At 45.8% G+C, this 22,500-nt stretch overlaps 2 protein-coding genes across 5 annotated transcripts in view; both read left to right on the plus strand.

The window, feature by feature from the left end:
• Positions 1-15,870, plus strand: part of ppp1r37 (protein phosphatase 1, regulatory subunit 37) — a 29,731-nt gene extending 13,861 nt beyond the window's left edge. The window contains exons 3-13 of the mRNA XM_053677764.1: positions 2,689-2,734; positions 3,120-3,220; positions 5,248-5,367; positions 6,248-6,398; positions 6,627-6,782; positions 7,140-7,252; positions 8,326-8,467; positions 9,678-9,844; positions 11,162-12,482; positions 12,778-12,879; positions 13,853-15,870. Of these exons, the coding sequence (XP_053533739.1) occupies positions 2,689-2,734; positions 3,120-3,220; positions 5,248-5,367; positions 6,248-6,398; positions 6,627-6,782; positions 7,140-7,252; positions 8,326-8,467; positions 9,678-9,844; positions 11,162-12,482; positions 12,778-12,866 (2,406 nt within the window). The 3' untranslated portion in view covers positions 12,867-12,879; positions 13,853-15,870. The remainder of the gene's footprint in view (positions 1-2,688; positions 2,735-3,119; positions 3,221-5,247; positions 5,368-6,247; positions 6,399-6,626; positions 6,783-7,139; positions 7,253-8,325; positions 8,468-9,677; positions 9,845-11,161; positions 12,483-12,777; positions 12,880-13,852) is intronic.
• A 107-nt stretch (positions 15,871-15,977) lies between these two features.
• Positions 15,978-22,500, plus strand: part of LOC108264165 (zinc transporter 10) — a 7,677-nt gene continuing 1,154 nt past the window's right edge. The window contains exons 1-5 of one of the 4 annotated variants that reach the window (XM_017465486.3): positions 15,978-19,747; positions 20,292-20,364; positions 20,544-21,103; positions 21,179-21,352; positions 22,252-22,500. The exon at positions 22,252-22,500 is cut by the window's right edge and continues 1,154 nt beyond it. In XM_017465486.3, the coding sequence (XP_017320975.1) occupies positions 20,551-21,103; positions 21,179-21,352; positions 22,252-22,500 (976 nt within the window). In that variant the 5' untranslated portion in view covers positions 15,978-19,747; positions 20,292-20,364; positions 20,544-20,550. The other 3 variants (XM_053677766.1, XM_017465487.3, XM_053677765.1) reach the window with 3 other exon arrangements.

Here is a 22,500-nt window from a genome sequence, read left to right on the forward strand (position 1 = left end):
GTGTGTGTGTGTGTGTGTGTGTGTGTGTGTGTGTGAGAGAGAGAGAGAGAGAGATGGCAGTGTTCATCACTCAGTTGTGGAAAGAAACATCAGTCTGTTAAAGCTCCCAAGCGGCTCGTGGTAAATTTCCACTGGGATCCTGAGGGTAGAAAATAGTGAGCCATTAGAGCCTGTGTGTGTGTGTGTGTGTGTGTGTGTGTGTGTGTGTGTGTGTGTGCGTGCGTTTTCCATGCTTGTTTACTTTTGGGGGGGGGGGTTCCTCCCACCATCTTAATCACTTAGTCACCAGTGGAAAAATGACTTCATGAAGGTAGCTCTGCTGGAAGTCTGTGGGTGAGAGAGAGTGCACACACACACACACACACACACACACACACACACACTTGTCTAAATGCTCACTTTATTTCTCCTCCTCAGGTCTGTGCTCATATCTAATCACACCCATAACCTGTCTGATCACTCGAAGCTTTAACTCTGGAGCGTCTTTGCAGACCCAGATCCAGGGTTCGGTCGAGTGTGACAGCTGTTTTCACACCCGGGTGTGGTCTAGGAAACAACCTCCGCTCCACCTGAACATTCATTTCAGGTTTTCTCTTACTGACGGTGTGAAAGTGACACACTCCCGTTGCTGCTTTCAAATAACGCGAAACGTTCTAATACCTTATCGTTTCTATGGTAACGGCTCGTTCACAGGCAGGTGTACAGCGCACGCTCCACATAAACTTTAAAAAATCGTCACTATGGTGAAGTTTAGTGTAAGGAGACATTTATGTAACGTATGGAAGGAGTCTCCAGTGTCAGCGCTGTGTAACACTCAGAGGTGAAGCTGTGACTTTCAGTTTTCCACATCTTCAGGACAGAGAGAGAGAGAGAGAATAGAGAGAGATGGAATAGAGAGAGCGGGAATAAGGAGAGAGGGAATAAGGAGAGAGGGAATAGAGAGCGAGGGAATAGAGAGCGAGGGAATAGAGAGCGAGGGAATAGAGAGCGAGGGAATAGAGAGCGAGGGAATAGAGAGCGAGGGAATAGAGAGCGAGAGCGAGGGAATAGAGAGCGAGGGAATAGAGAGAGAGAGTAGAGAGTGAGAGAGAGATAATAGAGAGAGGGATGGAGTAGAGAGTGAGAGAGAGATAATAGAGAGAGGGATGGAGTAGAGAGTGAGGGAGAGATAATAGAGAGAGGGATGGAGTAGAGAGTGAGAGAGAGATAATAGAGAGAGGGATGGAGTAGAGAGTGAGAGAGAGATAATAGAGAGAGGGATGGAGTAGAGAGTGAGAGAGAGATAATAGAGAGAGGGATGGAGTAGAGAGTGAGAGAGAGATAATAGAGAGAGGGATGGAGTAGAGAGTGAGAGAGAGATAATAGAGAGAGGGATGGAGTAGAGAGTGAGAGAGAGATAATAGAGAGAGGGATGGAGTAGAGAGTGAGAGAGAGATAATAGAGAGAGGGATGGTGGGGGAGAGTGAGAGAGAGATAATAGAGAGAGGGATGGAGTAGAGAGTGAGAGAGAGATAATAGAGAGAGGGATGGAGTAGAGAGTGAGAGAGAGATAATAGAGAGAGGGATGGAGTAGAGAGTGAGAGAGAGATAATAGAGAGAGGGATGGTGAGGGAGAGAGTGTTCCTAGCTGCTATAATGTAAGTGAGAACAGGAACTAATTTGTGTCCTGAACATTAAATGTAACTATAAAGGGATAAAAGTATGTCGTGTCGTCCTGTGATACATTAATAATAGTAATGTGGGTGAGTCGTTGTGGTGTAAGAGGAATAAAACACTCGGGGACGCGCTGTTAGAGGAAAATAATCATCTTCAGGGAGGTAACAGTGACTCTCTCCACCCCGGGTGATTATTTGTGTATTTGGATTTACACACCGCTACACACACTCTAGTCTTTACTGCATGAACTGATGAGGTTTGTGTTTGACCAATCAGCAACAGTCAGTACAGAAAGCCCCGCCTCCAGTAGTTCCTGGTGTGACTAAACTGTAGGGTTCCTGTGTGGAGTTCACACACCTCCTGCTAACGCTGATGCTCTGCTGTAGATTTCTGGAGGTTATCAGCCTCAGATTTTTTGGCGTCAGTAACATCGAGACGCTCGCCCTGAGGAGAGTCTCAGCCCTCTGTCTCTCTCTCTCTCTCACACACACACACACACACACACACACACACACACAGATATATACACACACAGACACACACAGATATATATACACACAGACAGGCACACACACACACCAGGTTAATGAGGCACTGCAGCTACATGTAGGTTGGGAGGGGCTGATGATTCAGTGCGCCCCCTGTGGGCCGAAGGTGGAAGATTTGCATGGATTTTCACTGCACATTAAAAAGAAGACTGTGTGTGTGTGTGTGTGTGTGTGAGAGAGAGAGAGAGAGAGAGAGAGAGAGAGAGAGAGAGAGAGATGGAGCTGTGAGCCGTTTTAATCTCATCACCACCTGAACACACAAACCCTGCATTCACGTCTGGAGATGTTTCACATTCAGCATGTTGAAGCATGAACACAATTTACACACTCCCAAATGTACCAGCTACACACACACACAGACACACAGACACACACACACTCTTGACAGACGGATTTTATGTTGTCTGTTCGTCGTCATGGTTTCACTCTTAAGCTGAATTGTTAGAATTCCGAGCGTCCCTCATCCTCTGGGTTTATTTTGCAGGACTTGACAGACCTGACTCAGCGCAACGACTGCCTGGATCTGAAGGGTGAGACGTAATTCAGCTCTCTCTCACACACACACACACACACACACACACACACACACACTGGGATTTGTGTTAATCTTCTCATGTTGAGTGAGGAATGTCACAGGGCCAATAATTTACCAACAGAATTGGGGGCGGGGCTAAGAGCTGTGTTCACTACTGATTGGCTGAGATTTGGACTGAACAAAATAAACCTTTTTAAACCAGTTATTTTCATATAAATATCGTTCATATTACAGAAACGTAGGAGATTATAACCCCACCCTGATCATCTGATCCATCTGCTTGAATATTTAACTCATCATGTAAATATTTGATTATCTAACTGATTATAATGTAATTGACTATCTGGGGTGTGTGTGTGTGTGTGTGTGTGCGCGCGCAGGAGAGAAGTTGGACTACCGGGCGTGTGAGTCTCTGGAGGAGATTTTTAAGCGAGTGCAGTTTAAAGTTGTGGATCTCGAACACACTAACCTGGATGAAGATGTGAGTTCTCCTTCCATCCCACACGTTGTCATTTATTTTATTGCTCTAACCGTATTCAGTGTTCAGTACTGTTCTGAGATCAGACACAATCAGACACTCGCGGGAGCCGATGTGTTTCATTTCATACATTTTTCAAAAATCTCAAATTAATATTGCAGAATAATTATAATGTATAATTACAGCGTCTCAGACTTTAATCTACAAACATTAATAACCAGAGAAATATACGTTCAAACAAAAGTGTTTTTATCATCATAACACGTTATAACCGAGAGAAACAGAGTGAGAGAGAGAGAAACAGAGTGAGAGAGAGAGAAACAGAGTGAGAGAGAGAGAAACAGAGTGAGTGAGAGAGAAACAGAGTGAGAGAGAGAGAAACAGAGTGAGAGAGAGAGAAACAGAGTGAGAGAGAGAGAAACAGAGTGAGAGAGAGAGAAACAGAGTGAGAGAGAGAGAAACAGAGAGAGAGAGAGAAACAGAGTGAGAGAGAGAGAAACAGAGTGAGAGAGAGAGAAACAGAGTGAGAGAGAGAAACAGAGAGAGAGAGAGAACAGAGTGAGAGAGAGAGAAACAGAGAGAGAGAGAGAGACAGAGAGAGAGAGAGAGAAACAGAGTGAGAGAGAGAGACAGAGAGAGAGAGACAGAGTGAGAGAGAAACAGTGAGAGAGAGAGAGAGAGAAACAGAGAGAGAGAGAAACAGAGAGAGAGAGAAACAGAGAGAGAGAGAGAAACCGAGTGAGAGAGAGAGAACAGAGAGAGAGAGAGACAGTGAGAGAGAGAGAGAGAGAGAGAGAAACAGAGAGAGACAGTGAGAGAGAGAGAGAAACAGAGAGAGAGAGAAACAGAGTGAGAGAGAGAAACAGAGTGAGAGAGAGAGAACAGAGAGAGAGAGAGAGACAGTGTGAGAGAGAGAGAGAGAGAGAGAGAGAGACAGTGAGAGAGAGAGAGAAACAGAGTGAGAGAGAGAGAACAGAGTGAGAGAGAGAGACAGTGAGAGAGAGAGAGAGAGAGAGAGAGAGAGAAACAGAGTGAGAGAGAGAAACAGGATCTGTATTAAATGCAGTGAGACAGATGCGCATCTGGGATTAACATCTTATTTTGTTTCTGATCACTGCAGCAGGATTAAGATTCAGAGCAGCACACACACACACACACACACACACACACACACACACACACACACACACACACACCCCTCCCTCAGCAGATGGATGAAGAGTTAAAAGCTCGGATCCCGGGATGTGTACAGAGTGAATATTTGGAGTCTCTGCGTCTCGCCCATCTTTATTTACTGAACCATTTCTCTTCCTGGTATTCCATCATAAACTCCTCCAAACTACTGACCCCTTAAACTCCACCCTCAGACACGCCCACTGGATTATTACTGAAGTGTGTGTGTGTGTGTATGTGTGAGAGAGAGATTAGTGATGGTGGTGATGATGGTGTGTCCAAGGTTGCCAGATTAACCAGCATCCACCTCACTCACCCTAATATTACTCAGCACACAAATAAATGACCCTGATCTGTTGCAATCTGTAAATTAACCCATTTCCTGTGAACTTGTTGGTGGGTTGAAAACCACGTGTCCAATCTGGCAACCCTGCACCATTTTAAATCATCACACTTCCAGCACTGTCTGATTTATTCTACACATACAAACGTCTGTCCTCACTCGCACATGGGAGTGCTGGATTCAGTTTCTCCTCCCTGCTGTGCTTAAAATGTTTTTAGTGATGCGTTTCAATTTTATATCAAAATAAATACTAAGTAAAAGTGAATTCATTCATGCAACAAAGAACCAAACGAAAAAAAACTTGTAATGGTCACTTTTGTCTTTTCACTCTGGGGTCTTATAATAAATAATAAACTCCAAAACTTTCTTTACATTTTGTTAAATACACTCACAAGGAGGAAAATACATTTTAAAAACATCACGATATCACTCCGAGCCCTAGCGGGGAACACCACTGAGGAAAGGTGTGTTAGACGTGTGTGTGTGTGTGTGTGTGTGTGTGTGTGTGTCTCAGGGAGCGTCAGCGTTATTCGATATGATCGAGTATTACGAGTCTGCCACTCACCTCAACATCTCCCACAACAAGCACATCGGCACTCGAGGCTGGCAGGCCGCCGCCCACATGATGAGGAAGGTGAGAGTCAGAACTGGATTATTACATCAAGTTTAATCTTAACGCTTTTAAATAAATTCATGATGATATGATTGTGTTTATTCTTCCTCACGAGGTCACAGCAAAAAAAAAACCCAGCAACATCCTTGTCCCTGTCAAAGGGCCGCCATTTTACTTTAATGCCCCGCCCCTACTATATGATTGACAGCTCAGATCTTCTTGCTGAAATAATATAAACACTCAGATTTTTGAAGTTCGTTTTCTTATTTGTGACATCAACATGAGACGGGGGAGTCTTTTTATAAGACTAAATAAATCAAAAACTGCCATGAACAGATGTTTAATATTGTAGAAAAAATGTACTGCAGGTTCACCGTATCTTAAAAAAATTTATAAATACATTTATAAATTCTCCCAAAAATAAGACTGAATAAATAAGGTCTCCGACCCAGGGGGGAAATGATCATTTGAAACGTGATGAACTCCGTAGCAGCTCCAGAGACATCATTTTAACCAGAAACAGAGCTCCAGAGTCGCTAAACTGGCCGGGTTCTGCAGCTCGTTCTCATGCTCTGTAGATCCAGATATCAGTCACTTCAGAAGTGCAGTGATTCCCAGGAGTGGTGCAGACTGTCCACTAAACAATGTGGTCATGTGACCAGCCTGCACGTTCTCTCTAGATTTGATCTCTGTATATATTTCAAATCTGTGGGTTAGACAGATTGGGACCCCTGGTGTTCAAACTATGCAATTGCATTAGATGCATAATTAATGGAACGCTAATTCCCATAAAGTGTCAATCGGTTTAAAGGAAATCTTCACATCTCTCTAATAAAGACCAATAGTTAGAGCTGGATTATGTGTAGTTATGATGAGTGTGTGTGTGTGTGTGTGTGTCCAGACGAGTTCTCTGCAGCTCCTGGAGGCGAGGAACACCCCACTGCTGGATCATTCGGCTCCATTTGTAGCTCGAGCTCTGCGGATCAGCGGCAGTCTGACGGTTCTGCACCTGGAGAACGCGGGACTGTCGGGACGTCCGCTAATGCTGCTGGGTGAGTGAGACTATTTAGATTAGACTGGATCAGGCATAATAGGGATGGTTAGGGATCAGATGTATTAGGTGTAGTGATCTAGAAAACGGTGATATTTACCTGTACAGGTGTCACGACGTCATATTCATTAGTCAGTTCTGTTCTTTGTGACATTTTAAGTGCATTGTTTTGTTTGCTTGAAAGAGTTACCGTGTGTGTGTGTGTGTGTGTGTGTGTGTGTGTCCACAGCTACAGCTCTGAAGATGAACATGAACCTGCGTGAACTTTACCTGTCTGATAATAAACTGAACGGGCTGCAGGACTCGGCTCAGCTGGGAAACCTGCTCAAATTTAACTACAACATCCACATCCTCGACCTGAGGAACAACCACATCCTCGACTCAGGTCTCACCTCCCTCTGTCTCTCTGTCCATCTGTCTCTCTCTCTCTCCCTCTGTCTCTCCCTCTGTCTATCTCTCTCTCAAACAGTAAATGGGATCTAACTGCAGGTAGGAACTGAAGTTGTGACTGAAGTCGGACTGTTGGATTAGTCTGATATATATAAAATAAAAATAGGTAAAGATGGATTCACCCAGACATGTACTGACAGGATGCAGTGTGAGGTGATTGATCATATGTTTTAATGTTTACTCTCAAATCTCCATAAACGACAATACACTGTGTGTGTGCGTGTTGTGTGCGTGTTGTGTGCGTGTTGTGTGCGTGTTGTGTGCGTGTTGTGTGCGGTGTGTGTGTGTACAGGTTTGGCATACATCTGTGAGGGTCTGAAGGAACAGAGGAAAGGTCTGGTCACTCTGGTGCTCTGGAACAACCAGCTCACACACAACGGCATGGGCTACCTCGCTTCTGCACTGGTAACACACACACACACACACACATACGCACACGCACGCACACACACACACATACGCACGCACGCACGCACGCACACACACACACACACACACACACACACACACACACACACACACACACACACACACACACACACACACAAAACAAGTCGCGCGTGCGACTGGCTTCACATCGTGTTTCCTCTGAAAACCAAACACGCAGAAATTCTGTAACTTTTTCATTCAAACCAAAAAACACCGAACTTACACTTCTGTCCTATTGGTAAATTTGTGCTTTGATTGGACTGTGTGTGCGCGCGAGTGTGTGTGTGCGCGCGAGTGTGTGTGTGTGCGCGCGAGTGTGTGTGTGTGCGCGCGCGAGTGTGTGTGTGCGCGCGCGAGTGTGTGTGTGCGCGCGCGAGTGTGTGTGTGCGCGCGCGAGTGTGTGTGTGCGCGCGCGAGTGTGTGTGTGCGCGCGCGAGTGTGTGTGTGCGCGCGAGTGTGTGTGTGCGCGCGAGTGTGCGCGTGTGTGTGTGTGTGTGTGTTTAGTCTCCTTTTACTTTCTCTTCTCCCCCAAATGCATTCTGGGTAAAAGTATGAAGAGTAAGCACCGTCCTCGGTGGGGTTGATCAGACCCGTGACTGTATCTCACCTGCTCCTTCTCACTCACTGCTGATGACGTGTTACTGATGTGTGTGAAAAATATCAGAGTAAATGGAGATCAGATCTAGGGGCGTGTCCTTCTGTGTAATCACCTGACACAACTGTCACTGATTGGCTGCATGAATCTACAGTCTGGGTGAGAAAGAATCAGCCCCAGCCTCGCGTCTCGCTTCTTCACACCATCCTGTGTGTTTTTATCACCACCTGTTGGTGGTGCTGTTGCGTTCGCGTCTACAAAAATACTAAATGATTCACTTTAAAAGATTTAACAGCAGATAATCTGAAGTGGAGCCGAAAATAAAACCTTGTACTGGTGTGTGTATTTATTTATTTATTGTTGCTAGCACATTTACACCAGACTCAGTTCATAACACACATTACACACTATTCCATCTCTCTCTCTCTCTCTCTCTCTCTCTCACTCACTCTAGCCATGTACTCAGAGTTTGGAGACTCTGAATCTTGGGAACAATGCGGTTGGGAATGAAGGCGTGCTGAAGCTGAAGGACGGACTGATCGCGAATCGCTCGCTGCTGCGCCTCGGCCTCGCCTCCACCAAACTGTCGTGTGAAGGTACGAGCTGGAGCTCAGAGCCGCATCATCATTGTACATCATATAACAACCAGCCCGCTGCGTGAGGCGAGGCAGTGTGTTACACAGCACAACATACACATCTACATCTGCTCTGGATTCAGGATCAAACTCACATCTGGAAACGAAACCATTTCATTCCTCAGATACACAAACACCAGTCCGTCATAAAATCTGCTTTTTTTACCAAAGTAATTATACACAATAACCGCATCACAGCAGTCTTTATTTTAGAACATAAAATCTAGGGCAGTGTTCTAGGGTAATTATTGGCACCCTTGGTAAAGCTGAAAGGGGGATGAAAGTTCAGATCCCTGTCCTGGATGAACCCCACGTGGTCTTCTGCTGGTGTAGAGCTCCTCCACCTCAACGATTAACATGCTGAAATACTTTTCTTCCCACCACGGTTCTACAGAGCGGTTATTAGAGTGTCCAATCTCCTCTGACCCGCTCTCCTCCTCTGACCCGCTCTCCTCTGACCCGTTCTCCTCCTCTGACCCGCTCTCCTCCTCTGACCCGCTCTCCTCCTCTGACCCGCTCTCCTCCTCTGACCCGTTCTCCTCCTCTGTCCCGCTCTCCTCCTCTGACCCGTTCTCCTCCTCTGACCCGTTCTCCTCTGACCCGTTCTCCTCCTCTGACCCGCTCTCCTCCTCTGACCCGCTCTCCTCCTCTGACCCGCTCTCCTCCTCTGACCCGTTCTCCTCCTCTGACCCGCTCTCCTCCTCTGACCCGCTCTCCTCTGACCCGCTCTCCTCCTCTGACCCGCTCTCCTCCTCTGACCCGCTCTCCTCCTCTGACCCACTCTCCTCCTCTGACCCGTTCTCCTCCTCTGACCCGCTCTGCTCTGACCCACTCTGCTGTGACCCGTTCTCATCAGCATGGCTTTTCTAGACACTGCTGTGTGTGAACATCGCAGGGGATCAGCAGCTTCTGAAAAAACTAGCACCAACAATATGGAGATCAATGCAAATCGAAACAAATCTACCATCACAGATTTGCGAAAAGGAAAACGTGACTCAAACTAACAGAAGCGCTTTTCAAATACAAACAGCAACGTGAGAGAAACTGCAGACGTGTAATAAAATACGTGTACCGCCTTTCACAAATATAAAAACAATACAGGCCTAGATTTCAGATTCAGATAGCGTTTTCTTTACACCCCTGGCGTGTGTGTGTGTGTGTGTGTGTTCAGGTGCCGTGGCTGTGGCAGAGTTTTTCGCAGAGAGTCCGCGACTGCTGCGTCTGGACCTGCGGGAGAACGAGATAAAGACCGGAGGACTGATGGCTCTGTCGCTCGCTCTGAAGGTGAACACCTCACTGCTCCGCCTCGACCTGGACCGAGAACCCAAGAAAGAGACGGTGAGAGAAAACGAGAGGACATGGAACACACACACACACGCTCACACACACACACACACACACCCACAGCCTCCTCTCCATCGCTTCTCAAGAAGGTTTAATGTAGTTTTAATCAGCAGGATGAAGGATCACGTAAACCCGCTCCACACTGAAGGAATGAAGAGTTATCAGTTTTTATAGACACTTGATTCCGGAGGTTTATTTTCAGGTCGTGGTCGGAGGAACAGGTGAGGTTACCTACATGCAGGTTTCGTTTATTATAACATTTCATTAATAACTTTATTACATCATATTGTAAATAAACTAAAGACAGCAGCTGTGGAAAATCTCTTTGATTTAGATGATTTGATTTTAAACACTGCCTCAGATAGAAGCTCTTCTGTTTGTTTTTGTTTATGGTTTTGTATGGCAGTCTGCGTTTGTGCTTAAAAATGTTGGCATCCCATGTTAGAAAACAATACTGGTAAGATTTCTTTCAAATGAAAAAGTAGTGCTCCTCCTGTTGGTATTTGTGTCTGTGTAGAAGATTGTGTGTTTATTCTGAATAAAGTATTTAAATCACTACACTGCGTACGCTACAGCCCTGAAATGTTACAGCCCTGTTTAACGGAAGGTCATGTGACTGCGGCCGGTGTTTTAATCCAAAAAATTTCACAAACAAGGTTATTATACCTTTATACTATTTTATAATCATTTCTATTAGTGTCCTGTGCAATGACTTTACATACTTTCTCTCTCTCTCTCTCTCTCTCTCTCTCTCTCTCTCTCGCTCGCTCGCTCTCTCTCTCAATGTGTGCTTTATTGGCATGACATCATTTTTTTTTTTTGCATTGCCAAAGCAGTATACAACATCAGACCAAGAAAAGTAGGAATTGAACAAAACATGTTTAAAAAAAAAAAAACCTGTCTTTATATATATATATATATATAAAATGAATTAGATGGAACATCATATACATTAATTGTAACAGAAACACAGGGATAAGGTGTTGAAGTGGGGTTAGGGAGGGTGGTTGTTTATGATGATAGGGTGGGTGGGTGTTTATGATGGTGGGCGGGGTTAAGGTGTGTGGTTGTTTATGATGATAGGGTGGGTGGGTGTTTATGATGGTGGGCGGGGTTAAGGTGTGTGGTTGTTTATGATGATAGGGTGGGTGGGTGTTTATGGTGATAGGGTGGGTGGGTGTTTATGATGGTGGGCGGGGTTAAGGTGTGTGGTTGTTTATGATGATAGGGTGGGTGGGTGTTTATGATGGTTGTGTTGATTTATTAACGGTGTTTGTCCAGTAAGTAGTCTAATGTGTCTCTCTCCTACAGGTGAAGAGTTTTATCGAGACACAGCGCACCCTGCTGACCGAAATCCAGAACGGCTGCAAGCGTAACTTCGTCCTTGCCAAAGAGAAGGAGGAATGTCAGCAGCAGATGAGGCAGTCGGTGTCCATGGCTGAAATCGCCACTGAGGACCCGACTCCTGATGAAGAGGTGGATACTGGAGATCAAGTCTCAGAGGAAGAAAAGACTGAATGTGAGCAGGATGAGCAGGAGGGGGAGCAGAAGGAGGAGGAGGAGCAGAAGGAGGAGGAGGAGGAGGAGCAGAAAATGGAGGAGGAGAGCGAGAAGCCGTGTGAAGTTCGAGAGGATGAAGTACAAGAAGCAGCCACGCAGGACGACTCGGATTCCGATACCGACACTGACGACGACGATGAAGATGGAGAGACAAAAACAGCTGCGCAGACATCAAGCCTGAACCAAACCCCGCCCCCCGTAAACAGCACCCGTAGTGCCTGTCAGACTCCACCCATTAGTACTCCTAGCCCCACCCCTGAGACAGCAAACGTGGTGTCAGGGATCAGAGTGACGGAAGCGAGTGTGATGAGTGGAACGCCGTCTTCACCCGGACGCTGCATCTCAGTGTCCAGCCCTGGGAGAGGGCACAAGATCTTCATGGTGACACGTGTGGAAAGTCCTCCTGAACAACAGCAGCAGCAGCAGAGTGACCTGATGAAGCGTGTCCAGGAGAATAAAACACCTTCTGAGTCATCTTCAAAACAACAGACAGTTTCTCAGGACCAACATAGAGCAGAGAGAACCACTTCAACTCAGGAGACATCTGAGGAACCTTCACAAGTACCAGCAGAGTCTAAACCAGGAGAAAAAGAACCATCACTCAGTACCACAGAAGAGCAACCTTCTACACACAGCCAAACGCAGCAGGGTCCGAATCCCAGCACAGAACCAGACAAGGAAACAACGAGGGAAGAAATCGTGCACACTGAGCATGCTCAGATCCATCACACCGTCCCAACAGACTCTGAGGAACTGTTCCAGGATCAGCTGAAACCTGCTGAAGAAGTGCACGAGGAACCGAGCAGCAGTAATCCAAACGGTGAGCTGCAGGAAGACCTGGGAGAACATCTGGACACAGAAATGCCAAACGATGACCAACAGCTGGATAAAGACTCCTCACTGGAGCAGGACTTGGAAACAGTATACAGCTTTTCATCAGGAGAAGAGATGGAGAGTCTTGTCACAGCGCCACCTCCAGGCATCACCCTGCCGAACGGCCTGAAGCCCGAGTTCACGCTGCACCTGCTGGAGCCCGAGGCACATAAAGCGGCCAGCTGCATCATGGAGCACAGTGAGTTTACCGTCGCTAATGTTTTGAGCCAGGTGTTTTAACCCAGGTGTTTGACCCAGGTGTTTGACCCAGGTGTTTGACCCAGGTGTTTAACCCAGGTGTTTGAACTCAGGTGTTTAACCCAGGTGTTTTAACCCAGGTGTTTGACCCAGGTGTTTAACCCAGGTGTTTGAACTCAGGTGTTTGACCCGGGTGTTTGACCCAGGTGTTTGACCCAGGTGTTTGACCCAGGTGTTTTAACCCAGGTGTTTGACCCAGGTGTTTGACCCAGGTGTTTTTCCTTGTCGTGTGTCAGTGAGTGTGACGGCGGAGCTGAGCTGTGGTCAGGATCTGGAGGAGCTTCTGCTGGAAGCCAGTTTGGACGCGAGCAGAGACGCAGCTTAGTGCTGCAGCGACGGTGAGACTGAAGATCATTTTATACAGAAATTAATTCAGTAGAAACGTAATGTCATTTTAAATCATTTATAATCTAAATCCAATCATTTATATAACAGATCACTTCCGTTATCGTCATCTACAGAAGTTACACTGAAGCGCGCAAATACAGCTTATAATCACAATAGACTGGAATTAAAGGAAACCTCTGAAGCTCCTCGCACCAGTTCCCTCACACACACTGCAGTATTTATAATGTAAAGGTGTTTGTGCTCGTGCATCACTGTCCTGCTTCCACGCTACACAAACTCCGCTGTATACAGGTCACAGGTCACAGGTCACAGGTCAGTCTTCTACACGTGTTTAATATAAAACGCTCCTCTGCCTTAGAGGACTTGGAGGTCACACGCGTTCTTCCTCAGTCACGTGATGATTTCTCCTCCGTCTGACGGAGACTGGGGTCATGTTGGGTATAAAAGGTAACGCTGATATAAACCGTAAACAAGAAATTGGTTGTTGTTGACTCTGGGTATCTGCGAAAGCGAGCGGCGTCGTGTCGCGATTGAGGTTTCATTCATCAGCGAAGGATTAAAGCGCCGCTGCATCACTCTCTGCAGCTAGAGAAAGTGAGGGATAAATCCTATCAGCACGGCATTGTGGGTAATGTAGGAAAACCTTTAACCAAGTGAAAAGAGAAGCACATGTCCATAAAATAAATTGAAACTAAAAAAATCAATCGTGGAGATCACGTGTTGATGATCAAGATGAATCTTCAGGTTGTTCAGGTGGAGGTTTCCTTTAACATTCTGTAAATCTGTGATTAAACCTGTGGGGTGTGTGTGTGTGTGTGTGTGTGTGTGTGTGTGTGTGTGTGTGTGTGTGTGTGTGTGTGTGTGTGTCCGTCCCACAGGGTCAAACCATGTGCAGAGAGGTGGGGGGGGGGGGCTCGCTCTTTCCTCATCCTTAACTACAAACCCGAACTCTTCTTCTTACAGATGATTAAAACTTATTAAACACTTAAGAACAGCTGGATCACGGATCTTCACTCACTCTTGAGACATCGTCACGAAATCGTCATGAAATCGTCATGAAATCGTCACGAAATCGTCACTACGCAACGAAACACAACGCAACGCAATCAACACAATTTTTTTCCTTTTTTCTTTAAGTGACTCTGATGAGTGGAAAATTTCATGCTGTTATCTCTCCCTACATTCCTCCTGATGATTCTGTAAAGTCCCAGGGCCTGGCACAAACCAAAGACACACACACACACACACACACACACACACACACACACACACACACACACACACACAGTTCGGCTCACCGCTGCCCCGTGTGGACAATTGACATCACAGCAGCAGGAGAGCGGAGTCTGAAAATGTACAAGACTTTAATTCAGTTTCACTTTCATTAAGGACTGATTACACACAGACACAGATACTGTGTGTGTGTGTGTCTGTGTGTCTGTGTGTCTGTGTGTGTGTGTGTGTGTGTGTGTGTGTGTGTGAGAGTGAGTGACAGAGAGAGAGCACAAGAGAGCCCATTCTGTCTTTGTCATCTTTGTTCCTGCTCTTTAAGGTTCTGTTCAGTTCTTCGAATTCACCTCTCTCTTTCTCTCTCTCTCTCTCTCTCTTTTCTCTCTCTCTCTCTCTCTCTCTCTCTCTCTCTCTCGCTCTCTCTCTCTCTCACTCACTCGCTCGCGCTCTCTCTCTCTCTCTCGCTCTCTCTCTCTCTCTCGCTCTCTCTCTCTCTCACTCACTCGCTCGCGCTCTCTCTCTCTCTCTCGCTCTCTCTCTCTCTCTCTCGCTCTCTCTCTCTCTTTCTCTCTCTCTCTCTCTCTCGCTCTCTCTCTCACTCACTCGCTCGCTCTCGCTCTCTCTCTCTCTCTCTTTCTCTCTCTCTCTCTCTCTCACTGACTGTGTGTGTCTTAAGCATCGTGTTCTAATCTTCTGGATCTCATTTGTCCGACTCTGAAGACTTCTGAGTCCGAGTGAATGTTCCAGATCTTTGGGGAGCCTCTTCCGCTGTGGATTTTGCCTCTGAGCTCTCTCCTGCTGATTTTTCCAGATGTTTCCTGGTCACTCACGTTTCCTCGCATAAAGAAATTATATTAAACCGTTCAGACAGAAGTGTGTGCGTGTGTGTGCGTGCGTGTGCGTGTGTGTGTGCGTGTGCGCGTGCGTGTGCGTGCGTGTGCGTGCGTGTGTGTGCGTGTGCGTGTGCGTGTGTGTGTGTGTGTGTGCGTGCATGCGTGCGAGCGTTCTCGTGTCTCTTCCTGCCTTTCCAGTTCAACACCTCGCCTTTAATTGTCCTCTTTATTTGTGCTGCTCTCAGAAATCATTTATTTTCTATTTATTTTATTAAAATGAGTTTGTTTTTTTCTTCTTCTGTGTGATTTGTTTCTCTCCTCTTTTCCCCAGTCGGTCTTTTATTAGTTATTACTGAGGGATTTGGTTTTTAAAGATCCCCCCCCCCCCCCCCCCCCCCATATTGGTGTATATTTTCAGATAATATAAAGAGCAATTATACTTTTTTTAGGGCTAGGGAGATCTCCTGGGGGTTTACGTTGATTCTATATGTATAAATTCGGGAATGGAGAGTAAACACTGTTTCGGAGGATGAAAGTTTTGGGAATGAATAAATGTGACACTATTGTACTGTGGGGTGACACTACAGCTACAGCCAGCAGGGGGAGCCAGAGACTCACACCACCTATAGTCTAGATCTCTGATGATGATGATGATGATGATGTAGTCTCTGGCCTCTGATTGGCTCTCAGCTTTAGCCCTTTGCTGAAAGATGATAAACAGGTTGATCTGCACATCACGTCGTCATCGCTGTTCTCTGTGCCTCGCCTGGAACCATCCAACGTTTGTAATGCTTTCATTTTTAAATTTTTATCTGACCTGTTCAATAACTCAGAAATGTGCTGGTGACCACAATGAGATGTGCGTGTGGCCATTTTTGTTTGTTTCTCTCTCAAATAAATGCATGTAATGAAAATGAACACGTCTGAGATGCTTTTCTGAAACAATAACAATAACATTTTGCTTTATTTTTGCCGTATTATTCACCGGCGGTGGGAATCTCGGGCGAGTTTAGTCCAGAAGATTGTAAATCCATTCTTTATCGTCTTTATTGAATAAAAGTTCACATCCTCCGGTAGTTTTTGGATGAAGAAATGTAGGAGTGTAGTTGTGATTGTACAGTTTATTTATGGATTAGTGTTCCTTTAGAAAGTGCAGAAAATGAAACGCAGGAGAAAGATACAGCAGCAGCGTTGCAGCTTCAGAGAGCTGAATATTTTTATCACTTAAAAAAAACAGATGTTTAAACTCTTCTTATTGTGATTGTTTAACAACATGCACCGTTTTAGTGACATCGGATCAGGAGGAAACTTTAACATATAAATAAAAAATAAATCTATTGTCATTGGGGGAAGCTAACTTTTGCATTTGACTGTAAAGAGTGTGTGTGTGTGTGTGTGTGTGTGTGTGTGTACGTGTACGTACAGATAAAGATGAGTCCACAGGACCATGGCGTATCGGAGCTTCGACACTTTCAGCACTAAAGAGGCGTAGGGATCTGGATTATCTCCTGACCTTCGACCTCGTCCAATGAAACAGGAGACACGCGCTGATCCGTAACAGTCATATGAGCGCTCGTGACCTTCTAACAGGATCGTTATTATCTTAAAGTTCTTCCTAAAGCAGGGTTTTCAGGGACGGCCTGGAGTCAGAAAGTTCAGAAAGTTCCTCTCGCTAACAATAAGGTGTGTGTTCTCTCTCCGCTCCTCACCGTCCTCCTCCATCCTCGGCCGATCTGAGCCGTTATTACAGCCGTGTGCCAGAACAATCAGCACATGCTGTGAACAATCAGCACATGCTGTGGTAATGTTAATGGAATTGTCTACAAGATTCAGTTCAGTGTTGTGTGTGCAGCGTGTTTAACGGTGGACGTCGTCCCGGAGCAGCGGTACAGAAATATATACACTCAGGATATAGATGTTAAAGGTATGAATTTATCTCTAACGAGCAGACAGAGGAGACGTGGTGAGGAAAAACTCCCTGAGACGATATGAGGAAGAAACCTCGAGAGGAACCGGACTCAGAAGGGAACCGTCCTCATCTGGGTGACACCAGACAGTGCGATTATAAATAAATACACCCCTTCTATTATGTGCTGATACTACATGGTGAAATAGTGCAGTCGTGTAAGCAGGAAGTTCATTACAGTTTCTACAGGAAGTCTGTTGTGTTGAACTTCTCCACTGATCACTGATGGAGACTCGAGTGTGAAACAGTGTGTGGTAATTGTAGTTCTAAACTGAACTGAACTGAAAACTGAACTGAGGTCCAAAGCATCTTTATGGTTTCAGAGGTAATCGCCAGGATCCTCTGGTACATGTCTGTGTTTTGGTTTCTGTTATCTGTGTAACTGTTCTGAGTTACAGGATGTGATATTATATCTGCTGCTTCAGCTGCAAAATAAGAACAAAACATCTTTTAACTATTAACGAGGTCAGTGAGTCAGAAAATGGTGCATGTTGGCAGATTGTGTACAGACTATGAACTTCTTCTGTCTGATTTTCTAGAACCAAAACATTACACTGTTATTATTAAAGACTCGGACAGAGGTTTTATCTACAGGACGTGACGTCCTTTCTGAATCCGTTTGTTGATGCAGATGGAAATTTTCCTCCTGTTTTGATCTCTTCAGCTGAGAAATATTTTATATTTTGACTAAATAATTTTTGCTCTGTGACTTGTGGGGTCTGGGAGCGGTCCACGGTGGTGTCTCGTGCTTTGGTAGGGTGTCGGAGTGGTCCACGGTGGTGTCTTGTGCTTTAGAAAGGTCTGGGAGCGGTCCACGGTGGTGTCTCGTGCTTTGGTAGGGTGTCGGAGTGGTCCACGGTGGTGTCTCGGGCTTTAGAAAGGTCTGGGAGCGGTCCATGGTGGTGTCTCGGGCTTTGGTAGGGTGTCGGAGTGGTCCACGGTGGTGTCTCGGGCTTTAGAAAGGTCTGGGAGCGGTCCACGGTGGGGTCTCGGGCTTTGGTGGGGTCCGGGAATGGTTCACAGTGGGGTCTCGGGGTTTAGCAAGGTCCGGGAGCGGTCCACGGTGGTGTCTTGGGCTTTGGTGGGGTCCGGGAGTGGTCCATGGTGGTGTCTCAGGCTTTAGAAAGGTCCGGGAGCGGTCCACGGTGGGGTCTCGGGCTTTGGTGGGGTCCGGGAGTGGTTCACAGTGGGGTCTCGGGGTTTAGCGAGGTCCGGGAGCGGTCCACAGTGGGGTCTTGGGCTTTGGTGGGGTCCGGGAGTGGTTCACAGTGGGGTCTCGGGGTTTAGCGAGGTCCGGGAGCGGTCCACAGTGGTGTCTTGGGCTTTGGTGGGGTCCGGGAGTGGTTCACAGTGGGGTCTCGGGATTTAGCGAGGTCCGGGAGCGGTCCACGGTGGGGTCTCGGGTCTCAGTGCCCTCTGTATGTCTGTGTGGAATGTGCTCGGTGTTGCTTTAGTGTTTCCGTCGTGTCAAACACAATCTACTGCATCGGCTTTAACGCCGATGTCAAAACACTGGGGTTTAAATACTGATCCCTTTTATCTGCTCCTATTCAGTCGGGCTGCTCCGCTTTACTGCAGCTTCCTGAGCACGAGGTTTAAACTTTCTCACGGTTTTGGGGAATTATGAGCAGAGAAATAGGCTACAGTTGTGTTTAACCTTTATATAATAAAGAGAAGTTCACTTTTATTAATGTAACTGGAGAGTGTTTTAGTCCACGTGACTTCACCTCATCACACGCCTGCTGTGTACACCTTTTTTTTTTTAAATTTCTGTTTCCTTAAACATGGGGTGGAGTTGATATTTGTAGAGGTGGAATTATGCTATGATGGGGTGTGGTTTTGTTCCGATGGGGCGGGGTTTAGTTCCTGTCAGATGCACTTATGATCACGTGGGGTGGGGTTAAGATAAATTCTGATGGGGCGGTCTTAAGCTCCAGCAGGCGTGGTTAAGCTCTGATGGGGTGGGGTTAAATTCTGGTGAAGCGCAGTTAATTTGGCATTGGGTGGGGTTAAGCTTGGGTGTGGCTGATGGGGCCAATGGGTTAACTTCTGATGGGTGGGGTTAAACTGTGGGCCCTAAGTTTCGGTAGGGTTAAGTTCCTTTTGGGGCAGAGATAATCTCTGCCAAATCTATCTTTGCCAAAATAATTTTAGATATATATTTAGATATTTTAATAGAATTTTAAAGCCAAAACCAAAAAATAATACAATGTATTAAACCTTTAGGAAATAGAAAATTGAACCGAAATATTTTCCCGAGATTAATGTCTGAAACTTCACCTTTAATTCTAGTTGAAGTTTATAACTACATGTTGATGTTTCTGAAATTAATACCCTTTACAGTTGCACTGCTTTAAAATGAACGGGCGGGTGTGATCTGTTATTGCTGAAGAGTGATTTTGTTTTTTTATGAACTGTTTATCTTTAAGTCTCTGGAGGTTTAATGAGAGAGCGAGAGAATTCCCTCACATGATAGTGATTAGGAGCAGACGCATGAGAGATTCTGATCTATATGGGAATGTATTTCACACACACACACACACACACACACACACACACACACAGAGAGAGAGAGAGAGAGGGAGAGAGAGAGGGAGAGAGGAGTTGTGGAGCTGCAGGAGTGGATGAGGTGACTCTGGTAAATCCTGAGGAAAATTAACAGACTTTCTGGAGAATTTTCAGGGAATCCTGCTGCAGTGAAGTGAGATTTTTAAACACTCAGACAGAGAGAGAGAGAGAGAGAGAGAGAGAGAGAGAGAGAGAGAGAGAGAGAGAGATCACTCTGAGAAGACCACAACCTGCTGGAGAGAGGAGAAACAGCATTAAAAGGTTAGTATCTTAGTACCTTAAAGTATTTATCTGTTTGTTTGTTTGTTTGTTTGTGTTTAGTTTTGAGTGGTTTGCTCATGATGGTTTAATTAACTGATCATGCTGTAACTCAGTCTCGGGTTAGAGATGTTTCTATAACTGGAATATCTTCGTATTATTTTGTATTTAATTAGAGATTTTTTTTGCACGTGACTAAACAACCGGTAACACTTCAGTGACTTTCTACAGTTTATTTATGTATTCATTTATTTATTGATGAAGAGTCTGGAATCAGGGTTTTGTTTGTTTGTTTGTTTGTTTGTTTGTTTATCGATTTGATTTGATAGATATGAAATAAATTTAACGGTAATCACTAAGAAATGTGTTTATGACCACTAACAAATATATACCCCGCCTTTTTTTTTTTTTAATGACCTGTAATATGTGCTGAAGAATATTCAGTATTCTTCTCCAGCTTTATAGTTATCATTGCAACATAGTTTATTTTATATTATTTTATTTTATATTCGAAATAATGACAGGTTTATTTTCCGTCCTCCAACAGGGGGCGCTGTGAGCCACGTTAAAAGAGTGTCAGTGAATTCCACTGGGATTAAAAAACAGAACCACAGATCCAGGTCGTTGTCTATAATGTTTTGAGATTAAAGTTTATAAAATGAGAAAAAGAAAATAAAGAAGTAAACGTGTGCTGCGATAGTAAAAAAGAAAGAAAACAGACGAGCTCTGGGTGTGAGATGCTGAGATGAGAAAATAAATGTAATGTGCTATGGTGTGCATGTGTGTATGCGTGCTGTAGGTGTGTGATGGACAGGTCAGCGTTGTGGGTGGAGCCTCTGCACAGGTGCATGCTGGTCCTGACGAGTGCGCTCCTGCTGTGTGAGGTCATCGCTGGACGTCTCTGTAACTCCCTCATTAACATGGTGGACAGCTTCCACACCCTCTACGTCCTCATTGGCCTGATAATCTCCACACGAGGTGCTGAGGAGAACCCCAGTGTCTCTGCAGAACCCAGAACAACAGAACCACAGGACGCGTCGTGTCCCGACTCCGGCGCTGAGGAGAACCGCACCTCTCCACTCTCCGGTGGATGTCGGTACTCTCGGTTCCGCGTGCAGCCGGTCGGAGGTCTGATCTCAGCCCTGCTGCTCTGCTCACTGTGTGTGTCCTTCAGCTTCGATATCCTCAGCCACACCCTGCAGCCACACCCCATACAGCGCCCTCTACTGGCCACGGCTGTAGGTGCAGTCAGTCTGATGTTTAATCTTCTGCTGCTGGTGTGCAGGAGACTGAGAAGACCAGATGCAGGAGTTAAAGAACTCGGAAAAGGCGACACAGAAACTCCTTTAACTCCAGCGGGTATGATTTTTTACATGATTTTATTCTGTGTCTTTGTAAAGACTTTTTGAACATGTTAAACGCCTCCTCTACAAGGTTCTCCTCACGATGGTGTGCTGATGTTCTGTAACCCCGGAGTGTCCAGCGTTCTCCATCCAGACTCTCAGGATCACACCATCCATCCCCAGCCCAACTCCATTTCCCATGATTCCACTCGCACAGAAACAGTCGGAGAGTCTCAGAGCAGCAGCAGCAGCTCAGGCCATGCAGGTGAGAAACGTTCCTCAAACATCACCACATAAACTGTCAAACTCTTCCACTCAGATTACAGTGTGCTGGTTATAAATCAGTGCAAACTGATAAGTGTGAGATTTTTATGAATCATTCTGGATTGGTTTAAAAGTGTTAAACATGGGCAAAAAAAAAAAGATGAACATGCAGTCAGGTCCATAAATATTTGGACGTAGACAAAGTTAGTGTTGTTATTTTATCCGTCTGGAACAGAACACTGGAGCTGAAATGACATCCAGATCATGTTGGGGGAAATGTGTAGAACTGTGAGGTGTACAGGGCGAGATTACCTGCTCACATTCAGACACATGCTTCAGTACGTCACACTGCACATAGACAACCATCTGAAGTTCACTTGGAAAACAACCCAAGATTTATTCAAGGTAAAGAAGTGGAATGTTGTGCAGTGGCCGAGTCACTCACCTGAGCTGAACCCAACTGAGCTGCAGTTCACCTGCTGAAGGTCAACCTGAAGACAAAACAGCTGAAGACCAAGCAGAAAGTGAAGACCACTGCAGTACAGCCCTGGCAGAACATCACCTGGGAAGAACCCCAGCGTCTCCTGATGTCTTTCAGAGACTTTAAAGACTTCATGCAGTCACTGATTCATAACCAAGTATTAAAAACAACTATTTAATTCCAGTCACCTTTGGTGCTTTAAAAAGGAGGAGACACGTCTACACGGTGCTGTAGTTCCTGCACCTTCCACCCCATCTGGGCGTAAATTCCCTCAAATTAAAGCTCGTAATTCATTCATTTCAACTCCAATATCCTGGGCTAGACAGCTAAAATATCTGGAACTCTGTCAAGACGCACATATCTACGGACCTGAGTGTATATACACTAACGATAACATTACGGTCTGGTGTTTTTGACAGCAGGTCAGCGGTGTGACGTGAGCAAGTGTATCAGAACCATCACCGCAGTGTTCCACAGCCTCCTGGGTTCTTCTCTGGTTCTGCTGAACGGACTCCTTCACCTTCTCTGTGTGAGGTTTCAGTGGAGCTGTGACGTGATCGTGTACCTGGACCCGGGGTTCTCCATGCTCACCGTGCTGGTTCTGATAGCAGTGGTGGTTCCTGAGCTCTGGCGTCACGTGTTACTCCTGCTCCAGGCGTCTCCATCAG

The sequence above is a fragment of the Ictalurus punctatus genome, chromosome 4 (assembly GCF_001660625.3).
Source record: "Ictalurus punctatus breed USDA103 chromosome 4, Coco_2.0, whole genome shotgun sequence".
Taxonomy (NCBI): domain Eukaryota; kingdom Metazoa; phylum Chordata; class Actinopteri; order Siluriformes; family Ictaluridae; genus Ictalurus; species Ictalurus punctatus.